Below are 22,146 nucleotides of genomic sequence, written 5' to 3'. Positions count from 1 at the left end.
ACCCTGCAACACCCCCCTGTGCCCCTTACACCCTCCATGAGCCCCTGGCATCCTCCCAGTGGCCCCCACACACCCCTCAACATCCCCTTGTGCCCTCCCACATCCCCCCATCAGACCCTGGCACCCTCCCAATACACCCAGTGTCCCCCAGCCACCTCCCATGCCCCCCAGCACCTCTGTAATGGCCCCTGCAACCCCCCTAAACACTCCCAGGGCAAACCCAGGACACTTTCTGCAGCGTGCAGAGCTGTAATACAAGTCAGAGCTCTTGCACGCTGTTTTTCTGCAAAGACAGAAAGATAAGTGTCTTGCACCAGGAGCAGCATTCCAGTGTTTTTATCAGTTTTCTCCTGTACAACAGCAGTTAGCACCAGAGCATCACTAAAGCCTCAAGCAGGTGAGCCCAAGGGTGGGTAGCGTGGATCCACCATCAGCTTTGCTGAGTGCTGCCCAGTGTCACTGGTGGGAGTTGGTGGGTCAAGTGTCTGAGCTGGCGCCTCTGTCCTCATCTTGTTTCAGCTGCCACTTGTTGAGGCCTCTGTTTGCAGTGGGGAGTTTTGGATTCAAAGCTAGAGGGAGTTTACAACTATAGGTTAAGAATCACCCTCAGTCAGGACTCGGAAATAATCCAGCAGTACTGGCCATGGGAAGGGACTTGGCTAGTCCCATCCTGGCTGTGAGACATGCTTTGGGCAGCTAGGAAAGTTCAGCCTATGGACCAAGGTCTGGGTAGCTCCCAGCCCTCACCTTGGCCTCCTGGGCTGTATCACAACTGTTCCCATGATAAGCCAGCCTAAGCCCAGCTGCAGGACTGGGGCCGTGGTCAGGCAGGGATGCACCAGCACAGGAACTGCTGGTGTTGGTTTTAGCTCCCGTGCTCTTCCTGCCTAGCAAGAGGGACAGAAGTATAAGAGGAAAAGCAAAAAGCTACAGGGTTGGCCTAGACTATTGCAGTGGTTTCCAGACCACAACAGTATCTGTGCCATATGCAGTGCAACAAGTCCTCTGGTCCAAGAGAGACCAGAGCCTTCCCCTACTCTGTTTTGTCCTTGCCAGAGGCACCAGCACTGGCCTTCTTGGTTTTCCCAAGGGCTACCCAGGCCCTGGGCTTCTTTCCCACTGAAAAGCGACCCTATCCCCCTCCCTCAGTTAACATCCAGCCTCACATCCCCCGAGACATCATTTCAAAAATCAGTATTTTAATCAAAAGCTACTAAGACCATTGTTATTTTATGATTGCACATCACTCCCTCCATCTCAAAAGCAAGAGTATCTTGGTTAATGCTCGAGGACAGGGTCACGCTTCTGCCTGCTCCTCGTGGCCAGGGGACACGATGGCCTCCCAGCATGGACAGGGCATGGCCAGGAGAGCTGACCCTGGACAGCCGAGCAGGCAGCAGGGACAACTGTGGGGAGCTGAATGACAGGTCAGATGTACCACCAAATGCTTTGGCAAGGCTCATCTCACGCAGACACCTAAAGCAAGGAGAGGATAAAAGGGCTATGGGCTGGAATCACTGGAGGGCAAGGTTACGGCTGAGAACTGGGGCTTTAAAAGTCACCACTGTACTTCCCACACAGGCAAAGGCTGGAGCAACCCTGGGCAGGCTCCAGGTACCCTGGCAAAAGGCATCACTGAAGTGACATCACCCAGAATTGATTTGTGGGGTAGTCCAGTCACATCAAGTGGCAACAAAACCGTCAGTGGCTTCAAGACTGCGAGCCCCGTTCGTGAGATGAGCGGTGGCTTTTAAAGAGGTCACTGAATCCCACCAGGGCTGTGTGTACAAACCTCACTGTAAAGGCTCCTATTAAAAGGCCTTTTATTCATAGCAATGGGCAGTTTAAAATTGCAAAATAACTTCTCAGATGAGCAGCAGCCACCTGTCTTCATTACTACTGGCCCACAGGGAGAGAGGAGCTGTGGCAAACACCAGCCCCGTGGGGACAAGGGTTGTGCAGCGCCGCTTTGGGTGTTTGGTGCTGTGTCCCGTGCCTTGGTGCAGCAGCGCTGGCCTGTGGCTTTGCCGTGGCGTGCAGGGTCTCTGCTGAGCTCCCCAGAACGGCTTCACCTTCCAGAGACCTGTGGGGATCCAAAGCAGGGTCTGTGCCCCGGCAGTGGCCCGGGGGAAGCGTGCTGGCGCGGCGGCTCAGGCCTCGGCGTCGTCCCGGCTCAGCGCGGCGGCATCGCGGAGCAGCGGCGTGGTCTCGGAGGCGGGGGGTGGGGGGCTCGGTGGGGCAGGGCACAGGGGGCTCTTCTCAGCAGCATCTCTCTGCAGAGGACAGGACAGGAGTTACACTGCAGGCATTGCACGGTGCAGGGGGGGCTGAACCCCCACCACGGCCTCCTGGACTTCAGTGTGGCCAAGAACCCTTCTCTGACAGCTTCTTAAACTGAAGGTTTCTGCATCTCCTCCCCTAACAAAGTCATTTCCAGTGCTGCTCACAAGCACTTCCAACACCCCCAAACACCCAGTCTGAAGGGCTGTGTCACCAAGTGGAAGGGCTATGGGACAAAGCATGCTGCACAGCATCAGAGAACAGGAAAGGGAGATGGATGGGTCTTCTCAGAGATACAACAGCTTGAAGACCCCCAGCTGCAATGGAGACACAGCACCCATCCCTGCTACAACGGTGAGTGCAACCTCTGGGGAAGGTGAAGGATGGAAGCTGGCACCTTCTGGCACCAAGAGGAAGGCTCCTGCTAAAGGCTTATGGCTACAAAAGAGATTCACTGCCCTTGAAGTTGAAGAGGAGCCAGATATGCTTTCAAGCAGTTCATGTGGGTCCCCAAGCCTAAACCATGCAAGACCCTCAGGAGGAAGCAGCAATAACAGTAGTGGGTCACTCCCTGCAGCTTGGGACAGAGACAGCCATCTGCCCGGTCATCTGGACACATCTGATGGGGACCTGGACATGTGGTGTTGGGAGGGACTGTGAGGCTTTTCCAACCCTGTGACTATTACCCACTACTTCTGTGTGGGAACCAATGATACCAACAGCAAAGTAACTACAGAGCTCAACTGGAGGGAGACTGTCAGGGCAAAAAAAGTGGGCTGATAGCCAAGGATCAAGCTCAAGAATGGTCCAACCCAACAAGCATCCCAAGCCAAGCAAAAATGCAAGCAGGGCTGTGAGGATGAACAAGGAGTTCCTGGCCAAAGCCAAATGCAAAAAGGAAGCACACAGAAAGTGGAAGCAGAGACAGGTAACCTGGCAGGAACACAGGGGCCCTCTCCCAGCATGCAGGGATGAGGCTAGGAAAGACAAAGCCAAACTGGAATTGAATCTGTCAAAGGGATATCACAGACAAGAAGGACTCTCATCAGTAGACAGATGACAACAGGATGACTATGGAACATGTGGCCCTGTAGCTGAATGAAGCTGGGGACCCCAGAGACCAGGGAAAAGTGCAGAGCAAGGAAGATACACCCTTGGCAGAAGAGGATGAGATCAGAGAATACTTCAGCAACCTAGACAGACATAAATCCCTGGGCCCTGATGGGATGCACATACAAGCGCTGGGGGAGCTGGTTAATATCACAGCAAGGGCACTTTGACCCATCCTGGCACTTGGGAGAGCTGCCCAAAAGCAAGAGGAAAGAAAATGTCATTCCTATCTTGAAGAAGTTCAAGAAGGAAGACCTGGAGATCTACAGGCCTGTCAGCCTCCCTTCAATCCTCAGGAAGGTGAGGAAGCAGCTAATCCTGGGAACTCTTTCCAGGCACATGAAGGACGAGTCATTGGGAGTACTCAGCATGGCTTCACCCAGGGAAAATCACACCTGACCAACCTGCTAAACTTCTATGACGAAATGACTGGCTCGGTAGATGAGGGGACAGCAGTGGGTATTGTCTACCTGTGTCTACTTGGACCTGAGTAAGGCTTTCAACACTGTCTCCCATAACAACCTGGTAGAGAACCTACAAAGAGTGGACTGAAACCTGGCTCAACAGGCAGGCCCAGAGGGTCACGAGAAGCAGCACAAAGTCTAGTCAGAGGCCAGTAAGCAGCAGTGTACAGCAGGGGTCAATACTGGGTCCAACCCTGTTTAACGCCTTTATTAATGCTCTGCAAGTTTGCTGATGAGACAGAACTGGAAGGAGTGGCTGCCCTCAGACAAACCTCCACAGGCTGGAGAAAGGGGCAGTCAGGAACCTCATGAGGTTCAACAAGAGGATGGGCAAATGTCTTACACCTAGGGAAGACCAACCCCCTGCACTAGGACATACTAAAGGTCACTCAAGTCTTACATAAGCTGGTGGAACAGGACCTGAGGGCTTTGGTGGACACTAAGTTTAATAGGAGGGAGCAGTGTGGCCCTGGAGCAAAGGCAGCTGTGTCCTGGCTTGCAGTACTAGTGACAGCAGGTTGAGGGAGATGATCCTTCCTCTCAACTCATCACTGGTGAGGTCACACATGGGAGTACTGTGTCCAGTTCTGGGCTTCCCAGGACAAGAGAGATGGAGCTACTAGAAAGAGTCCAGGAAAGGGCCACTACAATGATTAAGGGACTGGAGCATCTCTTGTGTGAGCAAAGGCCAAGAGAGTTGGGACTGTTTAGACTGGGGAAGGCTCAGGAGGATCTCACAAGTGAATACAAATGTCTAAAGGGAAGGTGTAAACACAGAGCCAGGCTCTTCTCAGGGGTGTTTAGAGGACAGGAAAAGAGCCAATGGGCACAAACTTAAACACAGAAGGTTCCATCTGAACATTAGGAAACACTGTTTGCTTGTGTTTTTTACTGTGAAAACTGTAAAAACTGGAACAAGTTGCCCAGAGGGGTTGGGGAAATCTCCATCCTTGGAGATGTTAAGAGACATCTGGACATGGGTCCTGGGTAACCATCTCTAGGTGACCCTGCCTTGAGCAGGGGGATGGACTAGATGACCTCCAGAGGTCCTTTCCAATCTCAAGGACTCAGTGATTTTGTGATCCTGTAATACAAACCCAAATATTTTACATATCAGAGATTCCCTCTTGAAAGCCTTTCCCTCGTGGCTCCCTGGGGAGGGGAGTGACAGCCACCAGCTCACCGTTACACCCCCATGAGTCTTCACCCCTTCAAAAACTTACCTCTGGATCTCAGACACTTAAGAGGGGAGCAAAATAGGCAAGAAAAGTGTTTCTTCACACCAATCCTACTTTGCACCCTGCTCCCTGCTGATATTATTAGGGCTGCAGATCAGGTACACCAGGAGAGGCAATAAGAGCGTGTGCTTGCAGCGTGCTTGTGAGTATTAAAACATCTAAATTGTCGCCCTGAACAAAGCCATGAGACAACATCATTATATCAAAGCCTGCCAGGAGGACACATCTGGTAGATGTGGACAGCAAACATTTCCATTTGATTGGTTTCAAGCACTTTAATCACATCAGGATGAGAGAAAAGTGTGTTACCTTGACTGGGTACCCACCTACAGTCTGGCTTCCCGCAACACCGTCCCCTTAACCGGAGGCAGCTTTTTGGCAGAGGTGGCCTGGTTGGCCTTACTACTGTCTGAGTTCTTTTTATTGCTGCTCCAAAATAAAGAGCATTTTTCCTAGAAGACAATCAGGCTAGTTTATGGTACACTTGGACATGAATTCCACAAGGGTTCCAATTTTCAGAGGAGATTGTTTTCAATCACCATTTCACTAGAATCTGGTTATTAATGAGGATTTCAGAATTTGGGTAGAACTACATCCTATTTAAGATTTTGATCACCACTGAGCCAGTTTTAAAATGATCTGTTTGCCTTGTCAATGCCTCCCCACACAGGCTTTAGGCCACGTTGGCAGAGGAGAGCCACAGTGCTGTATCTGGGCACATCTTGTGCCTGTACAGATTTACACATTTGTCTAGAACTGCAGGTCCAACAGATGCATCTCAAACTGGCTCCACTATAAGCTAAGACTAAGATTTCAGTGTTTCACAGTACCTCATCTGGACTGGGTTTAGAGCACGCTGCTCCTTCCAGAAGCCAGAGGCACACAAGGTACTCCAGGAAGGAGCTGGGTTCAGGGAGACCTTCACGCTGTCTGACACGTGAAGGTGTGGACAATGCCCCTGCTCAGCATCCCCTCTGACATCGCCTGTGACTTCAGGAGGGAGGACTGTGCATGATTAAGCAATCATCGCTGGATCAGCAGCACTTCAATCAAATGACAAACACACCTTGGCTGCAAATTGCTGTCTGCCAGTTTATGAGCTCTTATCTATTCATTAGGCAGAGACTTTAGTGTGTTGTTGCACAGCTTGCTTAGAGATTTATAAGGCCATTGAAGCTTTTTGATCACTTTCCAGGTAGTCAGGCACTTCTTGCAGTTGCTTTTTAGTTCTAGCACGTTTGGCTGAGCACCCAAATACAGCTGGCTTATGCCTGGGTTTGGGATACTTCACAAGCAGTTGAATTCAGTTGACTTGAATCCAAAATCCAGCTTTTCTTCCTGACCCTTTCTGGCACAGTCAACGCTCTTTAATACCAGGAATTAAGACTTTACACAAAGCAGGGTGAACAAATGCCAGCCCAAGGCTGCCTAAGGTCTTAAAAATAGCCGCCCAGTAAATACAGATATTTGTCAGCTATGCTGGTGCTATGCAGCAGAGCAAAGTCTGTTTGCCAGCAACCACTTGCATTTGCTGAAGCAGAGATTCAGCACACAGGGCTTAACGCCGAGCCCTCGGCCCTGCCATCGCTTGCACCCCGCAGGGACGTGTGTGGAGGAACAAGGGGATTTGGGATCATGTGTTTAAGTCAATTAAGCAGTTGTAGGCTCGGTTAAAATCCAATTACATGATACTCTGAGAACCGTGGTGCTATTTAAAGTGGGTTTGCATTAGTGTTTTAGTGAGTTTGCGTTAGTAGCTCAGTAAGGGCAGTTAGGGAGGTTGAGCTAAAGCAGCCCCTCACATGTGCTCTCCTCCTAATCACTGCTTTCTTATCCCTACAAGCAGCCTCTTCACTTCTGTAGCTTTAGAGCCAGCTCAAGCCATTTGACTGTAGTACAAAACTGAATAAGCTTGCTTTGATACAGGTTAGGGAGCTAGATCTCTACCTCAAGAGCTAAAGCTTTTAGACAGCTTAGCATTATCAAATGAGTGTTTTGGAGCTGGAGCCACAGATCTCCATCAAGTGTTTTAGCTGGTTTATATTCTGTTCTTACAGCTCAACCCAGCCTCGTGTGCCAGCCAGGAACCCTCACTGCCTGCTCATCACAGGCCAACTATCTACCCAGCTGCTAGCTCTCTGCAGGCTTCAAAGGTCTTTGCTTCTCAGTAAGCCCAGTTCCACAAAGGGTTTAACTTCCAGAGCTATTTGGAGTCATTTGCACAGGAATCAAGTGAGTTCCAGGGAAAGACAGAGTCCAGTCTAGGTTGAGAAGTGGCCATGGTGTCTGTGCCCCTTCTGCAAGAACACAGTGACTGCATTTCATTTGTGAACAAGCTGCACTCAGGTAGCTCTGTCCCCCCAAGAAGGCTCTTTTTAGGTTAGAACACTGTTGGGACCCTGCAGAGATGCAGAGATTTGTGTAGTGGCACAGACCTGATGCTTTCTATGGAGGCTGGGTTGATGAGCTAGGCTTGCTCTTTCATTAGCTGGAAGAGCTGAGAAATACCTCATCCTGCAGGAACCCACTTCCATCACTACTGTGCACTGAGAAGGCCAGAAGTGCTTTTATGCTATCTATTTGCAGCTCAATATCTAGATGGCAGAGGAAATCCTGCTGCTATGTGCTGTCACCTGGCACCATTAGGACATTGGTCACGGCATCAGCCAGTGCTTCCTCAGCAGTGTTAGATTGTCAGCCCAATCTACATCACCTGATTAAGTCTGATTTGACTAGCAGCATTTTCCATTAGACATCTTCAAGTTCTTACCCGACTCGTTGCCATGAGTACACCTGCTGAGACAATCAGGGGGATGCTCAGCCCAAGGAGGATATACTGCAGGTAGTCCAGCAGGGATGGGATCAGCACCAGGCTGGTGTAAAACTGCTTTAGGACTGAGCCTTCAATGGATCCGCTCTGCTCAAAACAAGCAAAGTTGTCAGTGGCATTTCCCTCCCGTCCAGGGCTCAGACAGACTAGACACATAACTCCTCTCCCAGCACAGATTAGGGAATTTATGCAAGATTCTGCCAGGCTAGCAGCTTTTACTAAATAGTTGGAGTCAGCTGGACATGCACACAGCTGGAGACTGCACTCCCTGGCCCACAGCAGCATGGTGATGCTGGCACCTCGGTTCTGGGCCCTATTTAGCCCCACATCTAGGACAGAGCCAGAGGCTTACTGAGTATAGTGTAGGGTTTGTTCAGCTCAGAGGGATTAATGACACAGCCAAGTATTGCAAAGCCTTCTGTTGGTGCTTAATTAGTCTGCCTGGCTTAAAGCTTTATGCAAAGAGGAGTTTCTTCCCCTCAGGACTGGGTGATGGGGAAGCGGTTTCCCCTCTGCAGAAGCAAGTGTCAAGGAACACAGCTCACCTCTGCAAACCACAGCAGTGGCAGGACCACGGGTTTGATCTTCCCTGTTTGACTAGAGAGAGAAGAGAAAGAAATAAAAAGAAAGTAAACACACAGATTTCTGGTTGCTCAGGCTACAATTAGTGCCATAATTCTTCCTAAAGGAACAGGTCTGACAGACTGACAGTGGCCAGGAGTCCCTCGCAAGGAGGTGGCAATTCCTGTTGCTTCAGTGAGCTGCTTTCCCCTTGAGGGACCAGGTCCCATTTGGGCCTTTCATGGAAGAGCAGAGCTTACGCTTCCTTTTGTGCTCAGTTGCCCAGTGACAGCAGTAAGTGAATTTCCCGCAGCTCCAAGACAGCTGAGTCACCTGCACAGCACCAGGGCTGTGTGCTAGAGCAGCAGGAGCACACTCCCATCCCTGGGGGCATTTCACATCTGGCACCACACAAAACTTTCTTACAGAGCCCTTCTGATTGCTTTCAGAGAGCTCCAAGTATCTTTTTAGACACAGGCTTCAACTGCCAACCCTGCAAGCAGTGCATTTTTCCTCTCTATGTTGGATGAAACACCGTCTGAGCAGAAACACAGTGCAGGCAAGTCACTCCTGCACCTCACAAGGAGGAGCAAGCCCATTCATCAGATCAGGTGCAGGAGCTGAGCAAACAGGCAGCCACACGTTGCACAGCTAAAGGATGGCACTTTGAGGTCACTGCAATAGTTGACATTTCATCACATCAGCCAGTTGGCTTCTGCAAATGTGACAACAGGTAACTTTAAAGCTACTTTAACCTTTGGAGAGAGTAACATTTGCAGTGAGCCCGGCATCAGCAGCACTCCCTGCTAGAGGAAGGGAGAGGGACATTCTAACAAGTGACTACTTACATTATACCAGAGACTTGCTTGATGTACAAGTTCAGCTGGAGCTTGATGGAGCAATTCATGGGGATGCCTGTCATCTGCAGAGGAAGAGACCAACCAGTTCATCAGTAAAGCCAACATTTATCTGCAGAGCTTTGCAGAACACCAACCCTTTGCTTTCCATCATAGAAGCTCTGGGTGTCAGCTCCCAGAGCAATAGCTTGCACTTGATGATCTTAAAGGTCTTTTCCAACTGAAATGATTCCATGATTGGGTCATCCACTGCAGTGACCTCACACAAGACCAGGAGCACAGGTGGACTTTGCACCAAAGCACAAGCATTGGTCACTCAGGCACTAGCCCCCAGGCTCTGGGAGTGACTGTTTATGAGGGGATGGCACTGTCCCCAGGGCAATTTGCAGTCTGTTCCCTTCACTTGAGCCCTCACTAGCCAGAGAGGCTGTTGCCCACACCAGCATGAATCAGGAAGGTGTTGCATGACCCAGGGCTCGTGGAGCTGAACACAAACAAGTTCAAATTCCCCAGCAGCACAGGTAAACCTGTAAGTGACTCCCTAGGAACAGCTGTTTTTAGTAACAACTTCAGTGTTTTTTGGAGCCTGAAGAGCCTCTTCTGTGGTTCATTCTACCAGCAGGATAAGAACACATGAATGCAAGAGGTTCAAGCACAAAGCAGCTCTCATAGCTAGGAACCAGACATCACTGTCTGACACCCAGGTAAACAGCACACTTCAAAGCTGCTCTTGTTGACACCATGAAGGCATTGGTTTCTCATGACACCACAGTTTTGCAACATGCTTCTCAAGGCATAAAGTTTTTGTTGGATTGCCCCTGTTTGTCTAAGCTGCAGCTAGATAAGAATATAGTTAATTGTACTGCTATCAGTAGATGTTTGATACTACAATAAACTTAATTAGATTTCCATAACTGTGATAAGAAAAGCAGAGAGAACCCAGTGCCCAGATAAGCAGCACAGACTACCAAGGGGGAGACTGGGTTTTTTTTGGCTTGAGCAAGTGTCACTGAATGCTTGGAAGATCTGATCACATGCAACACATGCTGTGAGTGGAAGAGAGATCCAAAAGTCCTCTCCCCATCAGCAGCTGGCATAGTGACGGCTCAGGACACTTCAGTTCATCACCACTGCAGTGGGGATTTGTCCCTTATGCTGTATAGACATGAGTGAACTGTAACACTGCAGCAAGTCCAGTGCAAGAGCAACCAGTTAAATGGATGGGTTAAGAGCAGCAGCCAGACCAAAAAAGGTGGTGACAGCTTCAGCTACAGCATGGTCTTCAGACTTTGCCAGTCAGCTCTCCTGGCAAGACGTGTCTGCAGATCTGGGGCGTAACTGGGCTGCTGCCAGATAGGCCTCTGGTGTTATAGACCTGAGTCAGTGGAAAGAACTGGACTGTGCTTATCAAAACAATTATGCTTATAATTGGTTCTGCAGTTTTCTAGGAGTCAGGCTAATTATTTAATTATTTTATGGCTTTGACGTTTTTATCTGCACGTGTCCTCAGCACTCTTTGCACTCTGGAATCTGCTCCAGTCAGTGCCATGAGAGCAGAGCCAGGCCACCACGCAGCCAGCAGCAGGTTCCACACCTCAGCCCCCCACAGACCCCCTGGGGAGGCCAGGCCAGGCCCCTCACTCACCGGGTGCACGTCCAGGAAGAGCGAGTGCTTGTCCTTGCTGGGGTGCAGCCCCTCCACAGCATCTACCAGGGCTGGGTCAGCATTGTAGAAGTGGGGATGGGAAATGAACATGGGTGCATCTAGATGAGAACAAAAGACACCTTAAGCTCATCCATGTCCATCTGAGAGTGTTTGTTGAAGTTTTTGAGCCACTGCAGGACTTGTTCTGAACAGGCTTTTGGATTTTTCTCCTCCCAGCTTCCTTCTCTCTTTACAGCTTATGCCATTGCTCTGGGAGGGTTAAGACCCACAGCTGAAGCCTTCCTCTCCCCCCATGCACCACACAATGCCATGGTAACTCACTGCACCTGGACACAAAGTCTGAACTTTCCCTCCTGCACAACCTGCACCTCAGCATCCAAAGTTAGCATTTAATTTAGCATTTACACAGCCTGCCTCTCCCTACCCTCACTGCCCTGCCTGCTCCCTCCCCGCTTCAGGGGACTAAACACTCTCACTGCATCCTTGGGCATTCCCAGGCTGTTGTAGGGCTGTGGACTGAGGGGACTTTGAGGATTTTCTCTCCTTGCTGCCATGCCTGCAGGAGTGCAAGTGAGGACACCTTGCACACACTCCCCTGTGGTACCTTTAAGCATTCTGGCAGAGAACAGAGCTAATTTTCCAGACAACCAACCTCATCTCACACCCCCAGTTAAGTACTGGGAGAGTCCAGGGAGGACAGGACTTACTCAGCCTACAGGAACTGACGTTGAGGATGCCAGACTGCATGCAGGGGCAGAAGCCTTCGTTGGGTGGATATTCGGTGCCATTGGCAAAGAGAGTTTTGGGTGCCACGAAGCGATAGGTGGGGACACCCTTGAACTTCCCAGACTGTTCGTACACCAGTGTCATGGATCTGAAAGGGTTTCAGTGGAGAAGGAGCAGGATTAGCCAGCAGGTTCCTAGCCCAGAACCAGGCTCTTATCTTCACTGGATAAGATGCATTTGCAACATAGCTTAGACTTTGAGATCCAGATAAACACTCAGAGCAGTGCTTTAGATGGAGGAATGAGTATTTAAGCCATTTTGCTTTATGTTTTAAGCACAGATAAAGGGTTGGTCAGGACTAGTTATGGAGGGCAACCACAGGCTTCTAAGTCTGTTTGCTGTATCCAGATGAGATTTGTTTAAAGGCAAGTAGTAATCCCCAGAGCTGCTCACCAAGAGATAATACCTCTTTATGCGAGCCTTGGCACCGAGGTGCTCTGCCCAGGGAATGGACACTGGCTAAATCTCTTTGGCTCCAGATTTAGGCTGTCACAGGAGGGGAGATTTTTACTGCATTATTGCAGCAATACTTTTTTCCTTGATAAAACAGATCTAGTGATGTTATGCTGCATTACTGCTACCAGCTGGCCAGGATAGCTGCAAGTTTCCAGGAGGGAAGTTTGCTCCCCTCACACTCAAGCAAGGCTTGCAGGGATGCAGACAGCCTGGGCAGGCCATGGGGATCCTTATTCATACAGCTGCCTCCTGACACCAGGACCAAGGATGGGGATTCAGAGCACATTCAGCAGTTAGGGATGTGTCTGTGCTCAGCTTCAAGCATGAAGGCAGAGGCTGCTGCAGCACATCAGCAGGACAAAGCCTTGTCTACATTGTAAGGACATCCAGGTAGTTGCATCTCAGCATCAGCTGCGTTTAATGTGCAGTGTAGGAGATTAGTCCTGAATACTCTGCAGCAGGCCAGACATGTTCTTAGTCTATCAGCTGATGTTTGTGACTCCTTCCCAGCCATCTGGGCTAGCAGCTAAGCAGAGATAAACATCTGGGAAGAAGAGACAGCACTGCCTGGTGAAGAGGCAAAGCCACTTCCTCCACAGCACTGTCCTGCAGGAACCTCCTGCCTTCACACGAAGGCAAGCTTGGCTTCCTCCACTTTATGCCCTGCCTGGAAATATATGTCATTCTCCAGAAGATTTCAGTAGTTTTACAGCAACAGGTACATGTTCCAGCTTTGATAACAGCAAACTTCCCTGTAAGTCCTTGGCTCTGGGCCATGTTGGTATTTGCTGATGTCCCTTGGGTAGAGGAATTCCTGCACTTATATTGGGCTCAACTGACTTTACTGGTTGCACTGAAGAGGTCATTGCCCTCTGTTCAGCATGAGCTCTTGCTTGTTTTACAGCACTATCTACAAAGCCTGAATTAACATTATCTTCCTCAAGCTAGGGACAGGGTTTTGTGCTGGCTCCCTGCCTCCTCTCCTTCCAGCCTCAGGGAGTTTCCACACAGGCAGGCTCTGCAGGGTACTTTAACCCCTGTGTGATCAGCTAACGTCAGTATATCTTAAAACAGGACAGATACACACAGCAGTGCATGGAAGCAGGCAGCTAAAAAAAGAAACCAGTGAAGCAGCCTGGATCTGGTGGCAAAGGTCCTCACAATCATTTCTGCAAGTGTTTAGTCAGATGTAGTTCCCCAAACAGTTACAGCTGTGGTTCCTTGTGACAACTCTTACTTCTCCCTTTTGCTTCCCACATTGTATCAACTGCTTATCTTCTACTGATCCAACTTGGGCAAGTTACACTCCTCCAGTGATCTGGAAGCTATTTCTGAGTAAAACAAGATGCTGCTAATTAGACAACTACACTGCTTGCAAAGCTCAGACATTGCAACACTGAACTGCAGCTGAACTTGGAACTACACCAATAGTCCTGAGTTGTCCTGTCTCAGCACAGGTACTGTGGGGGCACAGCATGAGCGTTGCAGCTCCTGCCACCTGCCCAGGGACAGGCTGGTAGCTGTGGCCTTACCTGCAGGCATCAGGGCTGTAGAACTCCAGTGATGTCGGGGTCATGAACGGTGGCCACATCTCCCCTGAGGTGCCGTTGATCATGTTGCACTCATCGCTCCGCCAGTACTTCACCTGGGGGACAGATGTAAAGAGCTCAGAACAAGAAGCTTGCTGGAGAGTTGGCTTCCACCCCTGCACTCTCCACTGCTTCCAGAGCAGCTTGAAATAGCAATGCTGAAAAACTTCCAAGATCTCTTCCACTCAATTTCTCCAATTAATGGAAAAGCAAGACAAGATCCCCCTGGCCCAAGTGAGGAGTTCCACGGGGGGAGAATAAGCACCCCTGTAACAAAGATACTTAAATTAAACCTTAAGCACAGGCCACAGGAGCCTGGGGCTTCAGCCATCAGAAGCAAGCAGCTCCAACAGCATTGCAAGGGAGTCCAAGTGACACTGACACTGAGTTGAGCTTAATGCTTCATGACAAGCCTCTTGTCATATAGCTGCAAACTGACAGAACAAACCTTACCTACAACCCAGAGACACAACCACAGAGAGCTTTCGGTTTATCTTGCTTTAGATCAGGCGTGGCCCCTGTATCAGAGATTTACTTCCCAACACTCACCTTCTTTAGTCCATTCCATGAATCCACTATGTGAACTCTACTGATGTCCTTCATGCCCGTGTTCACAGTGAACAGTCCCGAATTGGTGTTGTTCATCTGCAGAGAGAAGCACCTAAACTTTTCATCCATTACACACAGCAAGACTGCAATATGTTAATGTTATATGAACAATTCAGCAGCTCTAGGGGTGCTTCACACTGGAAGCTACTAAACTTCTACTTATTTCAGTTGCCAGTGGCAGCTTTCAACACCTGTACTTCAGTTTGAGGGGAGAATCAAGGCAGCCTCACACAACCACAACCAACTACACTGCTCCAGTGTGGGAGAGGGATAGCCCAGCCACTCAATCCCAAGACCAATGTTGTTATGAGTTTAGTGTTCTCAGGCAAAAGTTTACTTACCTCTATAAATAAGCCAAATTTCCCCTTGAAAGGGATCAGGCCAGGAACAATGGCATTTATGGCATCTATAAGAGGGTCTTCATACCCCCACATGATCTCCCCCACCGTGCGGTTCATGAACGCCTCCTGCCTCAGGCCAGCCAGGGCTCCACTCAGTAACAGCTTCACAAAGTTTGGCAGGCGTTCCATCATTACAGCTGCTCCCTGGGAAAGAAAACAAACCCCTGAGGTGGGAGCCCCATCTTTACCCAAGAGGAAGCAATGCACCTTCGGTGCTGAGCAAGGTCCTTCTGCTGCACTGCTCTACAGCCCCACAGAACTCCCTTGGGCAAACTGAGGTTCACCATTTATTCCCAAGCTTGGGAAGAAAGCAGCTGAGGACTTGCAAGCTTGCTCACAGAAGGCTGCAGACTTGAGCCCAGCTGCTTTGGCAGCCCCTCTGCACACTCTGCTTTTGGAAGGGTAACAGCCCAACACGACAACCAAGACCCAGAAAGCAGAAAAATGCATTTTATAAGCTTAACACCTCATGGCTTGATCGGCCTTAAGCACTACAAGAAAGCAAGCTTTGAGTCAGCACTGGGTATCATCACCCTCCCTGCAAGCTCAGAAGCTGGAGCATCCAAAGAGCAAGTTCTTACCATCATCAAAATGTTTGGCACAACGATGTACTCCTCCTCAGTGCCGTTGGACAAGTGAGGCTGGAAGAAGAGCCTTCGATACTCCAGGAAGGAGACGGTGTCATTGTCATGGAATGTGATATTGGTTTTATACCTGAACTCCCTGCAAAGAGATTGGAGAGATGAGAGCTGGGAAAGAGGTAGTGTCACCCTCACACCCCAGCCAGGGTTAGGGCCCAGCAGGAGAAGATGGCAGCCTGGGAGCAAGGCATCCCCGACAGATGGGATTCTGCTGCAACTCACAGACACCAAGTGTTTCTTCCCAGCTGACAAGAAGTCTGAGACAAAGGCATAAATCCCCTCTGTCACTTGGCCTGCAGCCCTTGAAAAGCCCAACCCTATCAGAGAGACACCCAGACAAGCAGCACCAACCCACCTGCACCAACCCACCGGCAAAAACAACCCACAAAACAAGAGAGGGCCAAACAAGATGTCACAAGCTCTGCCTATGAGCCCACACCGATGGCACCCAGGTTCAAGGAAGCTCAACCCTCCTTCTCCTCAGGGCTTTGGGCCATGCCACCTCCACTGCCCAGCACCACTCCATGCCAGGGCGGCTGCAGTGCTCCACAGCAGCAGAGGTTGTCCCCAGCGTCGCGAGCCTCTTACAGCTCCTCAGGGAACTGAAGCTCAACCCACCAGCAAAAACAAAGTCCTTGACTGTGGAGTCTCTGTTTTATGGCCCACATTAGGGAAGGGCACTAATCTTGCTCAGCAGGAACACAAGGACACTAATAAGCTTTGCCCCTTTGTTTATTCTTATTCAGTCAGTAAGAGAAGCCTTTTCCCCCCATTCCAAGTGACTGATGCAATCACAACATACAGAATCCACAGGGTCTCATGGTGTGACCTGGCAAGCCCAGGGGAAACAAGGGCATATACATCCTGCCAGGTTTCCACCCAGTGCTACTCAAACAGCTTTGGATTAGACCAGTAATCTTCCCACATGAGCTTGCTTAGGCTGCTGACCTTAACTTTGCCTACATGTGTAGGAACTGCTGTGCTGAATATCACTATTTATGGGTAAGTTCACATGCTCAACTCAACAGCAGCCACCACGTCATGTTTCAGGCCCAGAGAAGCACCTGGGGCTTCAACCACCATCCTCAGCCATGGCAAACAGAGCCAGCCCTGCTGTAGGTGGGCCTGAGCTGGTCTGAGTGCTCCACACTGGTTCTCATGACCAGAGCAATCATGTTAGGCAGATTCCGGGTCTCGTGTTAGCTAAAAGGCATTAGGCCAATCCATGAAGCTTCATACTGAGGTGACTCCAGCTCTGGAGCTGGACTCAACACAGAATGTACATGGAACAAGTCCATTTTGAAGACAAGGGCTGCCCACTGCCACACCTCCTCATGCCTGTGTTTGGACCACATCAGCCAAGGTCTGGCAGCTTAACCAGTCCCAGCACAGAAGTGAGCTTCACAACTGACTGAAGCACAGACCATCCTTACCACCCTGGCAGGCAGATGCCCTGCCTGTGGCTTTAGAAAGAGCAGAGCAACTACAGCACATTTGGGTCGCTAATGCCGTGCCCTCCTGGCACAGGAGTCAGCCAGAAGCCTGGCAGGCAGCACAATAGCCAAGCTCATGCCTGGCTGGCCCACAAGTGGTACCTGACCTGTAAACGTAGGGCCCACGCTGGCTCAGCACTGGCTTTGCTCCCTGCAGGACCTCCTTGGGGTTCAGCACTTCGAAGAAGTACACTGACATGTAGAAAGGAACGGGGATGTCTTTCCACATGCTGAAGGAGATGCTGGAGGGGTCAATCCTGACATTCTGCGAGTTGGAAAGGAAAAAAGAGTAAAGAGACACATGCCTTGGGCTCAGGGGCTGCAGCTGAGCACATCCTCCCTCAGCTCCACGGCAGGCCCAGCCAAAGGCAGCAGTTCCAGCAGGGGCTCTCCAGAGATTCCAGATGTGTTTTCAGACCAAAACCAAGTCACATCTAAACTGGGAACCTTAGTGTATGCAGAAGCATCAAGTTAATGCCAGATGATGTCTGTCGGCTTATTTATTCAGGCGCCACTGTCCACGTCCTACCCACAGGATTTCAGAGCTGTTTTCATGTTCCAGAGGCTCGCTCTGCACTTGAATTATTCACAGCTCTCTGTTTGACTTGCCTGGCACAAACATCCCTGTCCCAAACCACTCGCCTGCCAGGTTTGGCATCTCCACACAGCCAGAAGCAGGCCAGGGCTGAGAGACGTGACATTCACCCACACAACTGTTCGGGTACCAGCAAGGAGGGCCTGCTAAATTCCCAAAGAGCAGACAGAGAAGTGGGATGGTGCCCCAGCTGGGCCCCAACAGTGCTGTGCAGGGCTCCTCTGCTTCCTCCCAGCAGCAACTCATAGTCTGTCCTAAGGCAGGTCAAAGGCAATGCCCAATCGTGGCTTCCATATCACTGTCCCATTTGATGGGAAATGTCTGCAGGAGCCCAAAGATGACTTAAGCCCTTATTAACAACCCAGCCCAGGAGCTGGCATTGGGACACATCTGTCTTCACTCCTTCCCTGCCTCCCCGGGGCTGCCTTATGGGCAAGAACCTGCTCCTTCTTGAAAACCATCTGTTTTGGGTGTGTTCCACCTTAATCTTTGCTTCTTCTGCAGGCACAAGCCCTTGCTGTGGTTAAGTAACCCAGCCAGCTTATGGAAGCGGGTCTGACCCACTAATCAGTGGAGTCACGTGGGCAGGATCCCGCTGCAGCTCGGCAGCCCCACCACGGTTCTGCCCTGGAGCAGCTCCCTCTGATGTATTTGCTGCCACAGGGGGTTAGATGGAAAGCTGCCAGAGGCTTCCCTGCAATGACCCATCTCTCTTTAGCCATTTCCTGGCCAGGCTGTGCCACCCACAAGCAGCAGAGCCTTGCCAGCCCCTGTCTCATGCCCATGAGCCCAGCCCCTGAGGGGCCATCACCACGGTGCTGCAGAGCCCACTGAGCAAACCCTTCCCATCTCACACCAACACCCACCTGCTTTTGGTTCAGAGCCTCCATCCTGTCAGCCTCCAGGACTTCACAGCAAAGAAGCAGTTAGAGGACAAGAGCTTTATAACCCTATTCCTGAGTGTCCACTAGAGTCTGAATCAGTCCTTCGCTTGCTTACCCTGCCTTGCACTCCCTGGCTCTCTCATTGCATCTGCATTTATCTACACAACATGCACAGAACCAAGGGGAGCTGCATCCCAACTCCCTGCTACCTTTCTCAGCCCTCTCCCATCCAGGCACAGCAGCTCTAGGTACTCCACAGATGCTGCTAAGCAAGAGCTATGTAACAGGGTAGCCTTAGAATTAAGCTACTTGTAGGTGAAAATAAGTATGGTGCTATGCCTGAAACAGAGCATTTGTCACTGAAACGGGTTAAAGCGTCACTCAGAGGTTTGATCACACTGACCTCTGCTCCTGAGGAACAGAAAGGAACTGGTTACTGCTCGTGTTGTGCACACAGGACCAGAGGAGCAGCAGCTCCATTAGAGTGCCCAGATACTGCTCCTCCAGGAGTGAGGCTTTGGCCACTCTGCTCAGTAAGACTGAGAGTTGAGGCTTTCCCTCTGGATTGAGAGCAGCAGCCACAACGCACACAAGGGCAGCCTCAGTGTCAGACCTGACCCTCCACATCTTCTCACTCCCAGACTTCTCCCAGCTTTCGGGAAGAACAGCACAAGGGATCCAAAGGGGAGAAGAAATGTTGAGTGACCATGGGATGAGAAAATGCAGTCTCACTGTGTTGAGGTTCTTATCTCAGGCAGGTCCACAGCACTCCACAAAAGCAACATCCCCAGGTTATGGAGAACCAGGAGCTGGGCTCCAAGTTCCCTGTTTCTATGGTGCATTCCCCTCAGACTTTATCCAAAGATATCCCCAAAATTACAACCTTTTTTGCACCCAAGTGCTTTTCCACCAGGATACACCACCCTGACCTGCCACATGGATCTTGGGAAGCCAGGACTGGTAAGCCAGCCTTCATTCACCTGGCCCCTGCCACCAGCTCAGCTCTTTCCCTTACTCACCACTCTGAAGACCAACCCAGGACTTTCAGAAAGGTCCTGGATATTTCTCGTCACCCCAAACATCAGCATGAAGTTTTAGGGTTTTTTCCCATTTCACTTTAAGCCCCATAAAAGCCTGGGACCGTGTGGGTCATGCTGGAGATGCAGAGACCAAGGGCTTGAAATGAATGGATATCTGAGGAGAAACACGGTTGGTCTTTTCCTCATTTGTCCTCACTGCAAGTTCTTAGGAATTAGCTAAATCGGGTAGAAAGAATCAAGATTGGTTAAAAAGAAGAGAACAACATGCTGCACCACTGACCTCGGTAGGCACAAGCTTGGAGAAATGCTCAGGCAGCAGGGCAGGGACAAAAACGTTTGGATAAACGTGGGAGTGAGCCCATTGGTTTGTTACAGCAGGATAACCGGGGTCCCAACAGCGAGGACAGGAGCACTGCTCCCCAGGGCTGTGCAGCATTTACTGAACAGATCAACATCTCCATCACAGCCCCTCATCCTCACCGTGAGGAACTAACACCCCTTTGGCCTCAGGGGACCAGACAAGCGAGACTCTAGGTTTTCAGTCTCGGAGAGGAGGATGGCTTGGAGGCTGCTCCACGCACGAGGCTCCTTCAGAGCACTCCTGCACACCCAGCCTGGGAAGCATCTCACCCGAGTACACCTGAGCCTGGCCGTCTGCACGTGTGTTGGAAAGGAACGGCTGCTGCTGCAAGTAAAGGCAGGAGGGATGGGACGAAAGGCTGGTGCTGCAGACACGGCTCGGCTGTCACCACCAGCACCGACCCCCACTCAACCCCAGCTCTCCGGAGCCCTCGCTGCCAGGGCCCAGCGCCCGCTCAGCCCAGACACAGCTGCTGGAGCCACCAAGGCTCGCAGCCGCCGAGCAGCCCCGCGCCGAGCCCCGCTCCCGCACCAGCTCCATCCCCGTAGCGCACACCACCCGCCCCGCTCCCTGCCCAACCCCTCTCCAGCTCCGCTGACCTTCACGACCTGCTCCCTGATGATGACGGGCCCCACCACCAGCAGACAGACCCCCAGGAGCGCGCAGACGGCCCCGGCCAGCCCGAGCCCCAGCGCCAGCCTCCGCCGGACCGCGGCCATGGGCGCAGCGGGAGCGGCGGCAGCGGCCGGAGCCACCCGCGGCCGGCGCCGCCACTTTATGCGGCGGGGCCCGGCCCGGCCCGGCGCGGCGCGGCGGAGGCAGCGGCAGAGGCGGGGCCGGGCCCAGCGGCGCGCTCCGCCCCCTCCGGCGGACACGGCCCCGCGCACACACGCTCACGGGCTGAGCACGCAGCGGCAGCGCGGCGCAGAAACGGGCTCAAACAGCGCGGAACGCGGCATCCTTTCGGTTGGGAAAGGCCCTGAAGCTGCTGCAGTGCCAGCCCTGCCCTCGCCCTGCCCAGCCCAGCACTGACCCACAGCCTCAGCACCTCAGCTCCATGCCTTTGGGATCCCTGCAGGGCTGGGCACTCCGCAGCTCCCTGGGCAGCCTGGCACAGGGGTGACACCCCTCACGGTGAAGCAGCTTTTTCTCATCTCTCATCTAAACCTCCCTTGGGGCAACTTGAGGCTGTTTCCTCTTGTCATAGAATCACAGAACGGTGGGGAACCCCACCGTTCTGTGATTCTATGACAAGAGGAAACAGCCTCAAGTTAAAGAGACCTTTAGAGATCCTCTAGTCTGACCCCCCTGCAGAAGCAGGTCCCCCTAGATAGGTCACACAAGAACACGTCCAGGCGGGTTTTGAAGCCCTCCAAGGAAGGAGCCCCCACCCTCCCTGGGCAGCCTGGGCCAGGGCTCCCTCACCTCAACAGTAAAACAGTTTTTCCTTATGTTTAAGTGGAACCTTTAGTGTTCCAGCTTCTTCCCATCACCCCTTGTCCTGTGATACCCCAACCTCCTGACACACACCACTTAGATATTTGTCCCATCACTCATTACTTGAGAGAAGAGACCGACCCCCACCTCACTACAACCTCCTGCCAGGGAGTTGCAGAGAGTGACCATGTCTCTCCTCAGCCTTCTTTTCTATAGGCTGAACAACCCCAGTTCCCTCAATCACTCATCATAAATGTATAACTATATATATATCTATGCTTGGCAGGTGGGCAGCCATTGACTGGTGACCCAAGACTCAACCCCAGGATATCCCCAAGAAGGAAATACCCATCCCTTCCTTCTAAGCTGCTTCTGGATTGCTAAGGAATTGGGGGGTGGTTGTCTATCTGGTGCACCTACAGCAGCCCTGAATAAAAGCCTGGTTGAGACTCATCCCTAAATGTCTCTGAAGTCGGCAGAAAACAGCAATTGAAAAGTGCAGTTTGTGACAGCTGATTTTAACAGTGGTACACATCATACTGTTGTCCAAACCGAAGCTGATTCAAGGGGATCCAAGGGCCTAGAAACTGAAGCACACCTACCTGCAAAACGCTGTCCTCCACGAGGGGACACGTGGCTGCGTGGGGAGACACAAGCCCACGGCTCTCACCAGCCAGAGGCCAGCGCCAGCACAGCACCCAGCCTACACCTTGGAGGAAAACATGTGCATATGTCTTGACACTCGTGTCTTTTTTCCTTCCAGCCCTCTTCCCTTGACAGTTGTCTCTTTGCCAGCTGCTGGCTGTGCTCCCTTTCCCCAGCAGCAATGCTTTCCAAACCAGTACCTT

The 22,146-nt window shown here is 51.4% G+C and overlaps 1 protein-coding gene across 3 annotated transcripts; it reads right to left on the bottom strand.

Annotated features, from left to right (window-relative positions):
- Positions 1-353: 353 nt before the first annotated feature.
- SCARB1 (scavenger receptor class B member 1) lies at positions 354-20,634 on the bottom strand. 3 transcript variants are annotated; one of them, XM_062010235.1, is made up of 12 exons: positions 20,461-20,634; positions 17,089-17,246; positions 15,429-15,570; positions 14,788-14,991; positions 14,387-14,482; positions 13,781-13,893; positions 11,714-11,880; positions 10,986-11,104; positions 9,332-9,405; positions 8,468-8,519; positions 7,863-8,009; positions 354-2,273 (listed from the first exon to the last, which is right to left on the bottom strand). In XM_062010235.1, exons 1-12 carry the CDS (start codon positions 20,578-20,580, stop codon positions 2,151-2,153), a joined length of 1,515 nt encoding a protein of 504 aa, XP_061866219.1. In that variant the 5' UTR covers positions 20,581-20,634; the 3' UTR covers positions 354-2,150. The 3 variants fall into 3 exon arrangements, with proteins under 3 accessions (XP_061866219.1, XP_061866220.1, XP_061866221.1); XM_062010236.1 differs by lacking the exon at positions 20,461-20,634 and adding an exon at positions 19,480-19,970; XM_062010237.1 differs by lacking the exon at positions 20,461-20,634 and adding an exon at positions 18,443-19,453.
- Between the last annotated feature and the right edge of the window lie 1,512 nt (positions 20,635-22,146).

This window comes from Colius striatus, chromosome 17 (assembly GCF_028858725.1).
Source record: "Colius striatus isolate bColStr4 chromosome 17, bColStr4.1.hap1, whole genome shotgun sequence".
NCBI classification, from domain to species: Eukaryota; Metazoa; Chordata; class Aves; order Coliiformes; family Coliidae; genus Colius; species Colius striatus.
The sequence above is the reverse complement of the archived record's forward strand: the minus strand, read 5'-3'. Positions and strand labels throughout refer to the sequence as shown.

Excerpts from the sequence above, each read along its gene's own strand:
- SCARB1 (XM_062010235.1), bottom strand. The coding sequence starts at position 20,580 with ATGGCCGCGGTCCGGCGGAGGCTGGCGCTGGGGCTCGGGCTGGCCGGG. Across the intron at positions 11,105-11,713 it reads CGTCAGTTCCTGTAGGCTGA|ATGCACCCATGTTCATTTCC; the intron begins GTAAGTCCTGTC and ends GTTCTCATCTAG. Across the intron at positions 9,406-10,985 it reads TCTTCCTGGACGTGCACCCG|ATGACAGGCATCCCCATGAA; the intron begins GTGAGTGAGGGG and ends CTTCCTCTGCAG.